The sequence below is a fragment of the Ranitomeya imitator genome, chromosome 6 (genome assembly GCF_032444005.1).
Source record: "Ranitomeya imitator isolate aRanImi1 chromosome 6, aRanImi1.pri, whole genome shotgun sequence".
Lineage (NCBI taxonomy): Eukaryota > Metazoa > Chordata > Amphibia > Anura > Dendrobatidae > Ranitomeya > Ranitomeya imitator.
In genome coordinates, this window is record NC_091287.1 from 37,554,261 (window position 1) to 37,571,764 (window position 17,504).

General features: G+C 44.4%; 1 protein-coding gene across 2 annotated transcripts in view; it reads right to left on the bottom strand.

Annotated features, from left to right (window-relative positions):
- Positions 1–7,298: 7,298 nt before the first annotated feature.
- The window catches only part of CFAP69 (cilia and flagella associated protein 69), a 53,565-nt gene continuing 43,359 nt past the window's right edge, over positions 7,299–17,504 (bottom strand). For both annotated transcript variants that reach the window (XM_069729482.1, XM_069729481.1), the window contains exons 19-23: positions 15,613–15,689; positions 15,053–15,250; positions 11,262–11,348; positions 9,811–9,915; positions 7,299–8,872 (exon numbers count right to left, since the gene is read on the bottom strand). In XM_069729482.1, the coding sequence (XP_069585583.1) occupies positions 8,726–8,872; positions 9,811–9,915; positions 11,262–11,348; positions 15,053–15,250; positions 15,613–15,689 (614 nt within the window). In that variant the 3' untranslated portion in view covers positions 7,299–8,725. The remainder of the gene's footprint in view (positions 8,873–9,810; positions 9,916–11,261; positions 11,349–15,052; positions 15,251–15,612; positions 15,690–17,504) is intronic.

Below are 17,504 nucleotides of genomic sequence, written 5' to 3' on the forward strand. Positions count from 1 at the left end.
ATAAATTCTTGATTGTTTACTTGGATGACATTTTGATCTTCTCAGATGATTGGGAGTCTCATGTGAAGCAAGTCAGAATGGTTTTCCAGGTACTGCGTGCTAATTCCTTGTTCGTGAAGGGATCAAAGTGTCTCTTCGGTGTGCAGAAAGTTTCATTTTTGGGGTTCATCTTTTCCCCTTCTACTATCGAGATGGATCCGGTTAAGGTTCAGGCCATCCAGGATTGGACTCAGCCGACATCTCTAAAAAGTCTGCAGAAATTCCTGGGCTTTGCTAATTTTTATCGTCGCTTCATCTGTAATTTTTCTAGCATTGCCAGACCATTGACCGATTTGACCAAGAAGGGTGCTGATTTGGTTAATTGGTCTTCTGCTGCCGTGGAAGCTTTTCAGGAGTTGAAGCGTCGTTTTTGCTGTGCCCCTGTGTTGTGTCAACCTGATGTTTCTCTTCCGTTCCAGGTCGAGGTTGATGCTTCTGAGATTGGTGCAGGGGCGGTTTTGTCACAGAGAGGTTCTGGTTGCTCAGTGTTCAAACCATGTGCTTTCTTTTCCAGGAAATTTTCTGCTGCTGAGCGTAATTATGATGTGGGCAACCGAGAGTTGCTGGCCATGAAGTGGGCATTCGAGGAGTGGCGTCATTGGCTTGAGGGTGCTAAGCATCGCGTGGTGGTATTGACTGATCATGAGAACCTTACTTATCTTGAGTCTGCCAAGCGCTTGAATCCTAGACAGGCCCGTTGGTCGTTATTTTTTGCTCGTTTTGATTTTGTGATTTCATACCTTCCGGGCTCTAAAAATGTGAAGGCGGATGCTCTGTCTAGGAGTTTTGTGCCCGACTCTCCGGGGTTATCTGAGCCGGCGAGTATCCTCAAGGAAGGAGTCATTGTGTCTGCCATCTCCCCTGATTTGCGGAGAGTGTTGCAGAAATTTCAGGCTAATAAACCTGATCGTTGTCCGGCCGAGAAACTGTTCGTCCCTGATAGGTGGACTAGTAAAGTTATCTCTGAACTTCATTGTTCGGTGCTGGCCGGTCATCCAGGAATCTTTGGTACCAGGGAGTTGGTTGCTAGATCCTTCTGGTGGCCATCTCTGTCACGGGATGTGCGTGCTTTTGTGCAGTCCTGTGGAATTTGTGCTAGGGCTAAGCCCTGCTGTTCACGTGCCAGTGGGTTGCTTTTGCCCTTGCCGGTCCCGAAGAGGCCTTGGACACATATTTCGATGGATTTCATTTCTGACCTTCCCGTTTCTCAAAAAATGTCGGTCATTTGGGTGGTCTGTGATCGCTTTTCTAAAATGGTCCATCTGGTGCCCTTGGTTAAATTGCCTTCCTCCTCTGATTTGGTGCCTTTGTTCTTCCAGCATGTGGTTCGTTTACATGGCATTCCTGAGAATATTGTTTCTGACAGAGGTTCCCAGTTTGTCTCGAGGTTCTGGCGAGCCTTTTGTGGTAGGATGGGCATTGACCTATCTTTCTCCTCGGCCTTCCATCCTCAGACTAATGGCCAGACCGAACGAACCAATCAGACCTTGGAAACATATCTGAGATGTTTTGTTTCCGCTGACCAGGATGATTGGGTGTCATTTTTGCCGTTGGCTGAGTTCGCCCTTAATAATCGGGCCAGCTCGGCTACCTTGGTCTCTCCATTTTTCTGCAATTCTGGGTTCCATCCTCGTTTCTCTTCAGGACAGGTTGAGTCTTCGGACTGTCCTGGTGTGGATTCTGTGGTGGACAGGTTGCAGCAGATCTGGACTCAGGTAGTGGACAATTTGACCTTGTCCCAGGAGAAGGCTCAGCTTTTCGCTAATCGCAGACGCCGTGTGGGACCCCGACTTCGTGTTGGGGATCTGGTTTGGTTATCTTCTCGTCATATTCCTATGAAGGTTTCCTCTCCTAAATTTAAACCTCGTTTTATTGGTCCGTATAGGATTTCTGAGATTCTCAATCCGGTGTCTTTTCGTCTGACCCTCCCAGACTCCTTTTCCATACATAATGTATTCCATAGGTCGTTGTTGAGGAGATACGTGGCACCTATGGTTCCATCTGTGGAGCCTCCTGCCCCTGTTTTGGTGGAGGGGGAATTGGAGTATATTGTGGAGAAGATTTTGGATTCTCGTGTCTCTAGACGGAAACTCCAGTATCTGGTCAAATGGAAGGGTTATGCTCAGGAAGATAATTCCTGGGTTTTTGCCTCTGATGTCCATGCCCCAGATCTTGTTCGTGCCTTTCATGTGGCTCATCCTGGTCGGCCTGGGGGTTCTGGTGAGGGTTCGGTGACCCCTCCTCAAGGGGGGGTACTGTTGTGAATTCTGTGGCTGAGTTCACTTCTGTGGTCACAAGTGGTATTGCAGTCTCTGGGCTTCCTCCCTCAGGTGTTTTGGTGAGCTCGTTGGCTGCCTTGCTATTTAGCTCCACCTGAGTCTGTCTTCCTTGCTCCTTGTCAATGTTCCAGTGTTGGATCTGAGCTACTGCATCTTTCCTTGGGCCTGCTGCTCTGCTAGATAAGTGCTTCTAGTTTGTTTTCTGTTTTTTCTGTCCAGCTTGCTATTAACTTTTTGCTGGAAGCTCTGAGAAGCAAAGGGGTGCACCGCCGTGCTGTTAGTTCGGCACGGTGGGTCTTTTTGCCCCTTTGCGTGGTTTTCGTTTTAGGGTTTTTTGTAGACTGCATAGTTCTCTTTGCTATCCTCGCTCTGTCTAGAATATCGGGCCTCACTTTGCTGAATCTATTTCATTCCTACGTTTGTCTTTTCATCTTGCTAACAGTCATTATATGTGGGGGGCTGCCTATTCCTTTGGGGTATTTCTCTGAGGTAAGTCAGGCTTGTATTTCTATCTTCAGGCTAGTCAGCTCCTCAGGCAGTGCCGAGTTGCATAGGTAGTGATAGGCGCAATCCACTGCTGCTTATAGTTGTGTGAGGATAGATCAGGTACTGCAGTCTACAGAGATTCCACGTCTCAGAGCTCGTCCTATTGTTTTTGGTTATTGCCAGATCTCTGTATGTGCGCTGATTACTGCACGCTGTGTTGCCTGATTGCCAGCCATAACACCTGACCCGTTCCTCCTGGGAATACCCCTGATCTGTCCCTCCTGGAAATACCCCTGCATCATCTCTCCTGGGAATACCCCTGATCCGTCCCACCTGGGAATACCCCAGCATCGTCCCTCCTGGGAATACCCCAGTATCGTCCCTCCTGGGAGTACCTCTGCATCGTCTCTCCTGGGAATACTCTTGAAACGTCCCTCCTGGGAAAACCCTAGAACCGTCCCTCGTGGGAATACCTCTGATCCGTCCTTCCTGGGAATACCCCTGACCCGTACCTCCTGGAAATACCCCTGACTCACCCACGAAACAGTCACTTTTGGGCTGGGTTCATGTAAACCCCACCAATGCCCCAAATTTGCTGCGACAGTATCTGAAAATTCTGGACAGTCCTGGCAAATTCATAACAATTGACAACTACACAGGCGAGATTGGCCGTTTGATGTACAATTTGAGGCATGATTAAAGGGTATCGATGCACCCACTCCCTTAGTGACACATTCTCTTTAACGTCAGGGACAGAACAATGTATAACACCACAGACAATTTTCATCCTTGTGTCTCTTTTTTACACCCATGTGACTGCTAAATCACTGATACTATAATATGAATATTACCCGTTCCTGTCGCCTCCTCCGAGCGCTGGGCTTATCAGAAGAATCTCCTGCAGCAGTATATCCCATAGTCAGTGAGACACCGGTGCCGAGCCGACCCGTCACTACTATCATCTGTGAGCCGACCCATCACTGCCATCATCTGTGAGCCGACCCACCACTGCCATCATCTGTGAGCCGACCCATCACTGCCATCATCTGTGAGCCGACCCATTACTGCCATCATCTGTGAGCCGACCCATCACTGCCATCATCTGTGAGCCGACCCATCACTGCCATCATCTGTGAGCCGACCCATCACTGCCATCATCTGTGAGCCGACCCATCACTGCCATCATCTGTGAGCCGACCCATCACTGCCATCATCTGCGAGCCGACCCGTCACTGCCATCATCTGTGAGCCGACCCATCACTGCCATCATCTGCGAGCCGACCCATCACTGCCATCATCTGCGAGCCGACCCATCACTGCCATCATCTGCGAGCCGACCCGTCACTGCCATCATCTGTGAGCCGACCCGTCACTGCCATCATCTGTGAGCCGACCCATCACTGCCATCATCTGTGAGCCGACCCATCACTGCCATCATCTGTGAGCCGACCCATCACTGCCATCATCTGTGCTCCAATTCTGATATCAATGCAACTGAAGGCAAGAAAATAGACTGGGAAAAACTAGGGGCTTGCAAGTTGCTTTAATGCAATTGTATATATAGTTTTTTTTTTTACAGCAATGAAGATAAATTCCCTAATAAAGTGAATTGAAAAGTTTCATAACTTTCCATCCTAATCAAAACTATTATTATTATTAAAAAAAAGTGTACTTATTCTTTAAGGACTCTTGCAGAAAACTCTTAAAAGTAGTCTGTCACCAGCTGTCACTATTTTAGCAGCAGAATGCATTTAAATATAGCTATAATCCAGTGCACTCCAATACAATCAGTGTTTTATCAGCAGGAGATTATCACTGCCTGACTAGGTCTCCGTGCACACCAGTCAGGTCAATCTGTGTAACTCCGCCCCCACCACTGATTGGCAGCTTGCTGACAAAGTATAGTACACAGAAAGCCAATCAGTGGTGTGGGTGGGATTACACACAGCTCAGCATTCAGAGCACTGCTACAACTACAGCAGAGAAAACAGGGATTCTGTCAAAACTGTACTAAGCAGACCAATAGGTGATACCAGCTCTCTGCCCCTACGTCATGCTGCTCTCAGATTATATAGTAAAAACCTGCTGAAAAATTCCCTTTAAGAAATCTCTTACATAGAATTAAATGATGAAATTCAACCTGCGGCCACCAGCAGGGGGCGCTGAGGAGATTACTACATAATAATAATACACAGTATTGCTATAAGCTCTTCGGCTCCCCCTGGTGGCTGCTGGGAGCAGACAGAATGTAATTATTCAATACTAAGCAGGGGATTATCGAAGATCTTTAGCAGAAAAACAAAGCTCTGATGGCTATAATAATATATTAAGAAATTAATCCGCTCTGAATTTTGGACAACACAATTATAAAAGGTGGAGATTGACTTTAAGGATATAACTTTACTTTTTTTATCTTCTGCACAGGAATCCCTTTAATGAAACCCTGTTTGTAATGTGACAAGAGGAATCGTGTCATATCAGGAGGCATTGTGTAACGTATTTGCTGAAATCGGTGTTCGTCTGAGAAGGTTGTCATGTCGGAGTCTTTATACCAAGGTTGCCTTCTTTATCTATTAAAAATGTTCCGCCGTAAGACGATCTCTCAGGTAGGCCACGGATTCCCACCCGCAGAAAAACCAAATGACCGTCCAATAATCTTCATCGAAAAATGTGAATTTAGCAGAATGTGACATTTTTTTTTTTTGTATTATTACCAAATTAAATTCTGGATTTGTCCTAAGTGAAGATAAGTGACCTGCGTGCTGTATTTTATCAATATGGAATTTATTTATATAATTCAATAAAGATTTGACATATTTTTGGTACCCAAAAATTGTGTTATTTATTACAGTTCTCTATTTGCAATTCTGTGCGCATAATTATATATCTTAATAGTGTAACAGTATTGTTTTTCCAAATTTCCTCCACATTTTAAAAACTAATATTCTTTTTTTTTATTTTTATATTGTTATCAAATTCTTTTTATTAAACATTTTTCAAATAATTAAAAAAAAACAAAACAAACAAAAAAACATTCTGACTACCTACAGCCACCACTAGGGGGAGCTTATGGGCTTTTTACAGTCTGGCATACATTGACCTCAATAATAACACAGTGTGCAGTGAGCTCCCCCTAGTGGTGGCTGCATTCAATCAGAATTTTATCATTTATGCCTATGAAAATGCTGAGGATTCAGTGCTCTATAATGGTAAAAACGGCCCACTATAAAGGTAGATTAGAAAATGATTAATCTCTTAAATTACTCGCATTTAAAAAATATATGTTTTCTAGGAGTAACTAAACTTTAAAAGAATTTTTTTCAGATTTGGCAGGCACTTTAATTGCCTGTAGATCAGTGTGGGTCCAAGCATTCAGACCCCCGTCGATCGTTCAATAGACCCCTGAAAAGTGTGAAGCTCAGCAGACAGGAGCACACAGCTCCTGTCTGAGCATACACATAGAGCAATGTGTGGATTCAATAGAAACGGAGACCCTGGTGCTTAACAGAGACCCCCGTGCCACATAAAAAGACACCAGTATTATAAATAACCCATGGGAAGTCTGGGCCCTATAATGGAGTTAGCACTGGGGCCCAAGAGCTTAAACATTGGAAAAATACCTGCTGAAGTACGGGCATATTATTATTGAAACCTTGGTAAAATAAAAAGGAGAGTGGACAACCCCTTTCAAAGTGTGTCCAATTTAACATCCATTTTTTTTTTCATTTATTGCCCAAAATTAATTTGGAAAAATGGAGCAACTTTACAAGTGGTCTTGATAAAATTGTGCTGACATGTCCTATGCAGACCTATGTGTCTCCATGGTAACAGACTACCAACAAGCCTTGTGTAGTCTGCCCCTAGCGTCACACTCTTCCAGTTCTCCCCTTCTTGGTAATGTACATTCAGCATCTTAAAACGTAAATGTAAAACTAAGGTCATCATTCATGATTGGCGTTCTCTGTTTTTTTGTCTTTTTTTTTAGTTATTGGCTGCTTGCTTTTTTTTTTGCAGCAAATTATTCAAGGTAACCAAGCATGGTTCATGAATTTTGCACAAAATTAAAAAAAAAATCATCTTTATTTTAGTCTTTAACTTTTTTTTTTTTGCAACTTTATAGAGCAAAAAAGTTCACACAAAAAAAAGTGCCAAAAATTTCTGCTGTACATGTAAATCAATCAGGGAGGGTCTGGAGTATATTTGTGAAAAAGTTTTGTGACTTTTTGAAAAGTTTCAATTGATGGATCAGCTGAAAGGATCTGGAAAGCCTAAACCCTGCCCACAATGATGAACGTAAAAAACGCCAATGCTGAGGTCCCCGTGAGGCTTCTCCGGGGCCGTCTGATCACCGTACCTAGGTGCACTTCTGTGTCTCTCGGATTCCTGCCCCTTCACTTTATGTTGCTTATCACATTTATATGGAGAATGTTTCCATTATTACCCGGGCAGCGCATAAAATCCAAAATCCGAGGCAGAATGATGATACAAATCCTATTATTTCTAGAAGCCTTGCATTTTTATTCAGAGTAAGTATACAGACTGGAAATAGAAGTCAGGCTTATAGATACCGATATATATACACACATACTAACCTCTAATATTAAAAAAATGTGTGACTACAGCTCCACACATGCCATAATAATAACAATAATAATAATAAATACTACTACTAATAATAATAAAGGAGCTCCTGTGTGAATGCGCACTATTACTCCATTTATACAGGAGGCATGGGGATTGCGGGGGGTCCCAGGAGTCGGACCCTCACCAATCATACACATATCGATGATCCTTTTTTCGGCCTAAGGCGAGCACCTCTATGTACCGTACATTATCACGTCCAATCACTTCTATTGCAATGCAAATGAAATGTCAAAGCAACTTCTGTAATTTAGTCTTTGAAAACTTTTCACAGGTGTGTGTTTACATCTTCTATGTGTCTCCATGGTAACAGACTACAAACAAACACACTGTAGTCTGATCCTGAAATCCTATTCCCTTCTATGTTTCAAGCTGCAGAATGTACGTTATCAAGAAGGACAAAAAATGGCAGCGTATGACTGACAGAGCAGACTACACAGGGCTTGTCTGTAGTCTTAGAAAAAAAGGAAAAAGAGTTACCACGGAGACACATAGCTTTGCATTAAATAAAATATGGCTGCACATTTGGATATATTTCTAATAGGGTGATTCGCCCCCTTTTTTATTTTACCAAAGGCCTGAGTGTGTTCTAAAAATAATAATAAGAACATACCTACAGACCCCCTGCTGCTCCTCCATACCGCTGCCCAGGTCCCGCACCAGCCACCTTCCTTCACTTCTAGTCTTGTCCGCCCGCGTTTATTACAGTCAATCATTGGTAGAGGGAATTTAGTAACGCAGAACCGTGACTATCAGTGAATTTATTTTTAATGCACACTCAGGTTCTTGGCGAAGTAGAGAAAAAGGTGGACAATGCAGGCCCTTTACTGTTGTAGCTTTGCAGAGAGTTAAAGGGGTGTTTCACATGTTGTACAATGGAATAAAATTATAGTAGAGGGGTATCCCACCGAAAAAACCTGCATTCATCTCTAGAACAGAGCCCCACAGTGCCCTGCTGCATCAGTGGAAAAGGTGGTCAGAATTCCTTTACAAATGGATAGTAATTCCGACCACCTCTCTACTAACGACAGCATTCGACAGGCCGCCTTTCTCGAGATTCTGTTGGAAGAACTGGCATGTACTAAACAGTCATGATATATCCTGTGGGTATGCTACCAAGGTGTAATATGTGAATAGCCCATTATGAGAGGATTGCTAAAAAAAAAAAAGAACAAAGTCTGAAATATCAAGTAGAGAGTGGCGAATACTCCTAATGTATGATACAAAAAGTGAGAGGCCATGCGATGAATGTGTCTGTACATAGAATCCTGTCTGTTCCTTTATTCCACCATTTTCACACCTTTGGTCTTTTGCAGAGCTCCTCCCCGGATATGAACCCTCTTGAGGGCAAGTTCTGTATCAGCGAGCGGCCCCCCGATAAGTCTAGATGGGGTGCTCTCCACAGTCACAACAGGGCCGCAGCCAACCTGCAAAACAACAAATGGATTTTTAATATTAAGTATTTCCCAAGCAAATTCTCATCTGCAAAGTATTTATAGCATGTACGACGGGGCTCTCACTAATGCAATGATTTATTTTTTAGCCAAAGACAAGAGAAATAAACAAAAGAAGGATTTCTAAGGCCGGGGTCACACTTGCGAGTTCAATGCGAGAAACTCGCGCATCAAGTCCCGGCACTGCCACCGGCACTCAGGACCGTAACGTGCGGCTGCATAGAAATAAATGCAGCCGCACGCTCTGGTCCCAAGTACCGGCGGCAGTGCCGGGTATTGATGCGAGAGACTCGTGCAAGTGTGACCCCGACCTAATACTCATTTATTTTAGATACATTTTTTTTTTTCTAGAAAAGGGCCTAAAATCTTCACTTTGTCTGGCTTTAGAGATCAGGGGTGGGCAGAGTAGGCAGTTGTCTAGGGCATCATTTAGGGAAGAGTGCAATTTATGAAAGAAATATGAAATAAGTGCATGGGAAAAAAAAAACCGCTGTCTATCTCATTGTCGCACCAATGGGAGTTTTGGCATTTTTACGCCAGTTCTGAAACGCTTTGACAAATTGTTTTAAAAGACGCTGGAGCTTTGCACAAAGGGGAATTCATCACAATTTACGCCATATAAGTGGTGGAAATTGAGACAGAAATTTGACGCTGAAAGATGCAACAAATTCATTAAGATATGACACCTCCGAGTAAATTTGACGTGTCACATGTCAGCGCCCTCTTCATCAAGACTTATGTGTCATCGGTCCTGATGAATTGGAGCCACAATGTTTTTATTGCGTTTTTTGGGTGTTTTTTGCTTCATAAATCTGACCAAAAAAAATGATTATCTTCACTAAAATGGTAACACAAATGCATTGAAATTATCACTCGGGAAAATGTCCTTGTGCTTTCTTCGTTCACGTTACCGTAGTATTAAGGTTTGGGATCTGGGTGGAGTGGACGGTTGTATTCTGTGGTCTTGCTTTAGGTCTTGAGGATTCAATGGACTTTTCCTGGAGTCGTTTTGCTTTCTGAAAATAATCCCAAAATATATTTTAATAATCACAGAACCACAGATTCCGGTTTACTAAGCGGCAGACGTGGATCATCACATTTATAGACTACTTCCTTCGACAAATCTGCAGGATAATCAGACATCAGACTGATGAACTATTGCAAAAGTCACGGGTCCCCCACCGGCAGACCGTGGTCCAAGCCGAGACCACAGACGCCAGCTGACTGGACCCTCCAGATGGCCGTCAAAGACTGGACAGTAGTGGAGGAAGTGGGTCCTGAGTTTTTGTGATCAATGGGGCTCACAATGGTCAATCATACATGTATCACTGACCCCACGGAGGTGAGAAATGTTCTTTATAGTCCGACCCTTCTAGGGTCTCTTCTTTTTGACTCTTCGATATTCCACTTGCCTCCCCAACTTTCCTGCCTGGTGTTTGATCACATTTACGGGTCTCTAGTCTGATTAATCTTTAGGGATCTGTTCCGGGGCCTGAATTCATTTTATGAACTGGGGACTGAATTAATTTCAATGGGGTCTGAATAATTTTAGGTTTTTTTTTCAGGGGGTCTCATCTAAAATGTGTTTATCTTAAGGCGATGGGGTGAAGACTGAATAATTTTTGGGGCTTGAGGTGGGAATAAATTTCCAGGTCTGGTGTGGGGTCAGTTACAGGGTCTGAAAATTAGGGGCTGCTCTGGGCAATGATTCGTTTCAGATATCTGGTTTCTGAATCCATTTTAGAGGTCTGCGGATATAAATTAATTTTAAGGGTCTGATTAATTTTAGCAGTCTGTTTTTTAGTGTGAATTAATGTTTGGGGTCTGAAATGCAGACTGAATTTATTTTTAGGGGGGTGATCTGATTAATTTTAGGTTTCAGGGGTCCGAATGAGGTTCGGGATCAGTAGTACATAAAAGGGAAAAATATGAAACTTACTAATAATCTCACATGTAAAGCGCCATGGAATAAATGGCACTATAATAATAAATAATAATAATATGCATGAAAAAGGAAGGTGGCCCTGATCTCGTGGTATCAGCATTAGTCCTAGGTCTCGGCACCTCCTCTTCTGGCATGTGACTAGTGACATGTGAAGGGGGGACTGTCTCACTGGCTCATTTTAATAGCTAAGCCAGCCTCCTTATCTGTCTCAGGGTCATCCGGATGGCATAGCTATTGAAATGAGGTAGGGTGAGCGGACCATACCTAAAATTAGTTACGTCCCCCTCACCTAGGTTCTCAGCTTTTGGGAAAGTGCTAAAAAACAATTCTTAACTTTTTAGTGTTGGTCCTGACATTTACATTATTACATGGGGCTGCCACCAATTCACTATGTAACCATATAACAAATATAATTACCTTTAAAGCTTCATAATTCGATGTTCTCGCAAGGAAATTATCCCAGGATTTCATTACTATTTCCCTCTGCTTGTGGTTTACTTTTATCTACGAGTGAAAAATAATTTCAATGTATTAGAAAGAGGGGATGAAATCGTGAAATCCAGAGATTAATGTGAGATCCAGATAGAATTTCCGCCATAAGATTCAAATTGGTTACAGTTGTAGCTTGTTACGTCTTAAAACAAATTGGGAAGTGGACAGAATTCTGAATTTACCTTCGGACACGGACGGAGAAGAAAACATCATGTAACCCAAGATAAGTAACGAAAAGCACAGAAAAGGTTACTCAAATGTAGATCTTAGAGATGAGCAGATCAATTTAGAGCACCCTGGGTCAGCGGCCGGGTCAGTATTCCATGGCGGCTGCACGGGAGACTTGTGAACCACCTCATATCTGCCGGCATCTGCAGCTCCTCTTTTAATTAGCCAGCCTGGTGATACATTCTGTGTTCATCACGGCACAGCGATGACATCACGCCACAGCGATGACATCACGCCACAGCGATGACATCACGCCACAGCGATGACAAGACAGCGATGACATCAAGCCACAGCGATGACAAGACAGCGATGACATCACGCCACAGCAATGACAAGACAGCGATGACATCACGCCACAGCGATGACAAGACAGAGATGACATCACGCCACAGCGATGACAAGACAGCGATGACATCACGCCACAGCGATGACATCACGCCACAGCGATGACAAGACAGCGATGACATCACGCCACAGCGATGACAAGACAGCGATGACATCACGCCACAGCGATGACAAGACAGCGATGACATCACGCCACAGCGATGACAAGACAGCGATGACATCACGCCACAGCGATGACATCACGCCACAGCGATGACAAGACAGTGATGACATCACGCCACAGCGATGACAAGACAGCGATGACATCACGCCACAGCGATGACAAGACAGCGATGACATCACGCCACAGCGATGACATCACGCCACAGCGATGACAAGACAGCGATGACATCACGCCACAGCGATGACAAGACAGCGATGACATCACGCCACAGCGATGACAAGACAGCGATGACATCACGCCACAGCGATGACATCACGCCACAGCGATGACAAGACAGTGATGACATCACGCCACAGCGATGACAAGACAGCGATGACATCACGCCACAGCGATGACATCACGCCACAGCGATGACAAGACAGCGATGACATCACACCACAGCGATGACATCACGCCACAGCGATGACAAGACAGCGATGACAAGACAGCGATGACAAGACAGCGATGACATCACGCCACAGCGATGACAAGACAGCGATGACATCAAGCCACAGCGATGACAAGACAGTGATGACATCACGCCACAGCGATGACAAGACAGCGATGACATCACGCCACAGCGATGACAAGACAGCGATGACATCACGCCACAGCGATGACAAGACAGCGATGACATCACGCCACAACGATGACAAGACAGCGATGACATCACGCCACAGCGATGACATCACGCCACAGCGATGACAAGACAGCGATGACATCACGCCACAGCGATGACAAGACAGCGATGACATCACGCCACAGCGATGACATCACGCCACAGCGATGACAAGACAGCGATGACATCACGCCACAGCGATGACAAGACAGCGATGACATCACGCCACAGCGATGACATCATGCCACAGCGATGACAAGACAGCGATGACATCACGCCACAGCGATGACAAGACAGCGATGACATCACGCCACAGCGATGACATCACGCCACAGCGATGACAAGACAGCGATGACATCACGCCACAGCGATGACAAAACAGCGATGACATCACGCCACAGCGATGACAAGACAGCGATGACATCACGCCACAGCGATGACAAGACAGCGATGACATCACGCCACAGCGATGACAAGACAGCGATGACATCACGCCACAGCGATTACATCACGCCACAGCGATGACAAGACAGCGATGACATCACGCCACAGCGATGACAAGACAGCGATGACATCACGCCACAGCGATGACATCACGCCACAGCGATGACAAGACAGCGATGACATCACGCCACAGCGATTACATCACGCCACAGCGATGACAAGACAGCGATGACATCACGCCACAGCGATTACATCCTGCCAAACCAGCTAATCAAAAGAGGATTTTGTCTTTTGAATGATACTCACCAATTCAAGTCTACGGGTGCACAAAAAAAAAAGTATTCCACACGGAGCCACAGTATAGCATCCGATTTTTAGGGATAATTGCAACTATTTAACATAGGAAACTGTATTTATCCTTGTAAATTATTAATAACAGCTGATGTTGAAAACAAAATTACAAATGGACAACAAATGAGAAAAAAATTGTCTGAGTTATCTGGAAAAATCTTGATGATTTTTTATTCACTTGTGCAAACTTGGCTTTAGGGTGACAGCACACACGAGGCGATTACTGATACTGATTTCCTCCAAAAATTGCTGAGGTCAGATGTTTGCTAGAATTCCATAGGGATGAAATGCAATGCAAACACTGATTTTTATGCTTGTTGCTCTTTTTTTCTTTGCAAAAGCGCAGGAAGGTCTCAGTATGTTTTTCTTTACAAAAAATAAATACCGCAAATAAAAAAAAAAACCTGAAAAAATTGCATTCGTATACCGAGTAAAAAAAAAAAAAGCCACCATACAGACTTTTTTTTCAAAAATAACAGGAATGTCATGTATTATTTTAAAGTCCTAAAAACAGTGTGTGTGAAGAACCTTAGTGATGCTGACGGTAACCGTCTCTCCATTTACCTTAAGGCTATGTTCACACGCTGCATTTTTGCTCCACTTTTTTCCGCAGGCCTAACCTGCTCTCTTGGCAGTAAAGAAGTGGCTTACAAAAAGCAGGTTTTGCTGTTTTTGCTGCGCTTTTATTGTTTTTTGTTGTCTCTTATCATTGATACATTTTAGTGGCCCCAAAAAAAGTCTGATTTAACTTCCTTAGGTTTTTGCACCAAAAACTGATAACTTTTTGCACTTACCCATTGTTTCTTATGGGTGAAAAACACACGGAAAAAAAAGCTGAAAGACGTGACATGCTGCAGTTTGCAAAAACGCAGTAGTATTCCAAAATAGTCAGGAAAATAAAAACCTACGTGGGTGCAGGAGATTTCTGATTTCTCATAGACTTTGCTGGTACTGTGAAAGGCAGCTTAAAATTTGCATTAAAAAAAAGTAGCAAAAAAACGCAACGTGTGAACATAGCCTAAAGTTGTTTCTTCCTATGAATGTGCAACATTTTGGTTATATATTGTGGATCTACACATTGTTAGGGCAGAGTCAGACGGCTGTGTAAATCAGTCCAGGATCGGACCGCAATGCATGGACTGGCCGGCGGCTCTCCCGACCAGAACGTGACAGCTGCATAGAGATAAATGAAGCTTTCATGCTTGGGTCGGGAGCGCCGCCAGCCAGTCCATGCATTGCGGTCCGATCCTGGACTGATTTACATGTCTACCTGTCTGCGCCCTTAGGGGTATTCCAGTCTAAGCACTGGATAGGGGATGTCAGATCATTGTGGGTCCTACCACTGGGATTCTCATTAGTGTCCCCCGTTCTCCATTGGTCTCATGAACAATCTTACGCTACATCTGACATCTGTGGTCGTGAAGCCACGGGTGGAATGGGGGACATGAGTCCCCTGCTCTGACTATCGGTGGGCACAAGTGGTTAGCGGATAGCCTGCGTTGCCTGGAATATGCCGTACAGTCTCACCTCAGCGTATTTTTGCTGTTCTTCCAGAAGCTCCATCTGTTGATGATTTTCGATCATTTCCGTTTGGTGAGCGGCGACGAGTTTGCTGATATTTTCCGCAGCTCTTTCGATAACATCCAATGCTTCTTGATCTGAGGTCACAGGTCGGATATTTTCAGCTTTTAATTCGGCTCTAATTTCGCTCCAAACTTCTCCGGCCTTAAAGCGTACATAATACTTTTGTTTAAATCATGTTTTAAAGGGAACCTGTTAGCAACATTTTGCAAAACAAAATAAAGCGATGTCTGTATACTGCAGACCTGACAACGATACCTGTCTTATAGTGATCCGATACTCTGGCGCTGAGAAAGCGAGCTTAGAATCCGCATGTAAATGAGTCTGGGAGTGCAATGGAGGAGGGTCCCGGCACTCGAGACGCCCCCAAAACACTTCCAGGATGATGCGGCTGTTGTTGCAATCAGCAGTAAAGCGCCATCAATGCTCGTGGTGAGGAAGCTCTTTATACATAAAATGTGTCTAAATGTAAGACACGATGGAACTGCAAACAGAAAAATACTTACCTTGAAATCTAGATATCTACTTATTACGCTGAGGGTGACGTAGTCCAGCGCAGATAAACCAGGTAAATTTTCAAAACCTGAAAGAATGGAAAAAACAGTCATTAAAGGCTGTGTCCCCCAATGAATGGCTCGGAGAAAAGGATTTTACGGTGAGTACACAAAAATCCCTATTTTTCAACCTCTTTATTATAATTTACATATGACACGAGGCTGCTATAAAAATAATAAGCAGAAAATAATCACCTATCGATCCTCCGCCGCCTCTTCGTACTGATGCTATCCACCTCTGGCACAGGCTTATCTCTACTAGAATAGGACCTGGTCTATCCTACTTCACCCCGACATCTACACTTAGGTCAGGAGTCAGCTGAGACCCCAGTGAGACAATCACGCCTGCAGCTTCCTACTTAGCCCTGGGGTAGTGCAGCCATCATAATAAATAGGGGTTTTCATATAAACCTGCATGGTCCGGACATAAGTCAGTGTCTGTCAAAGTGCAGTTATCGTGTGCTATCGGGTGTATGGAGGATGTGGAGACAGATGAATAGGAGGGAACAGATTATGACTGACATTTAGAAGGATGGAACAGGGGAGAGTTAGGTTAGTGAGTTGCGGTGATGTCTACACCGATGTGTTTTTAAAGCATGTGTAAAAACATGGGGGCTACATATTAGTAGGATCGTTTGGGGTAGTGCATTCCAGAACACTGGTGCAGCATAAGAGAAGTCTTGGAGATGGAGGCGAGGTTCGGATTATTGAGGGTGTTAGTCTTAGATCAGTTACAGAACAGAGGGCATGGGTAGGGTGATAGACGGAGATAAGATATATGGTGGAGCAGAAGTGTGGAGGGCCCTGTGGGTGAGAGAGCTAAGTTTGTATTGTATTCTGTAGCGAATGGGCAACCAGTTTAATCACTGGCACAGGGTGGATGCATCGGTGTAGCAGCTGGACAGAAATACAACCCCCTGGCTGCCACATTTGGGATGGATTGGAGAGCAGAAAGTTTGATTAGAGGGAGATCGATCAGTAAAAAGCTTCAGCAGTCCAGACGAGAATGAATAGGAGCATCAGTTAGACTTTTTGCAGTTTCAAAGGTTAGAAAAGGTCGGATTCTGGAGATGTTTTTACGATGCAGGTGACATGAACGAGTGATTGGGTATAGGGAATAAAGGAAAGTTCTGTGTCAAATATGAAGCCAAGACAGCAAGTTATGGTTGAATTACCTAAGGTAATTGCAATATCGGGTATAGGTACAGTAGGTTAGTAGAGGGAGAAAACAGGAGAAGTTCAGTTTTTGAGAGATTCAGTTTTAGACGGAGGGAGGACATGGTGTTGGAGACAGTGGACAGACCATCCCTGGTATTTTGTATTAAAGGGAACCTGTGACCCCCAAAATCGAAGATGAGCTAAGCCCACCAGCATCAGGGGCTTATCTACAGCAGTCTGGAATGCTGTAGATAAGCCCCTGATGTATCCTGAAAGATAAAGTGGTTATATTATACTCACCTGGGAGGCGGTCCCCTGTGCTCCGGTCCGATGGGCGTCGCGGTCCGGGGCCTCCTATCTTCATAGAATGAAGTCATATTCTTGTCTTCACGCTGCGGCTCCGGCGTACTTTGTCTGCCCTGTTGAGGGCATAGCAAAGTACTGCAGTGTGCAGGTGCTGGGCCTCTCTGACCTCTTCCGGTGCCTGCGCACTGCAGTACTTTGCTCTGCCCTCAACAGGACAAAGTACGCCTGTGCTGGAGGCACAGCGTGAAGACAAGAAGAGGACGTCATCATAAGAAGATGGGAGGACCCGGACCACGACACCCATTGTACCGGGATGGCCCCTGGGTGAGTATAATCTAACCTCTTTTTCTCATCTTTCAGGATACATCGGGGGCTTATCT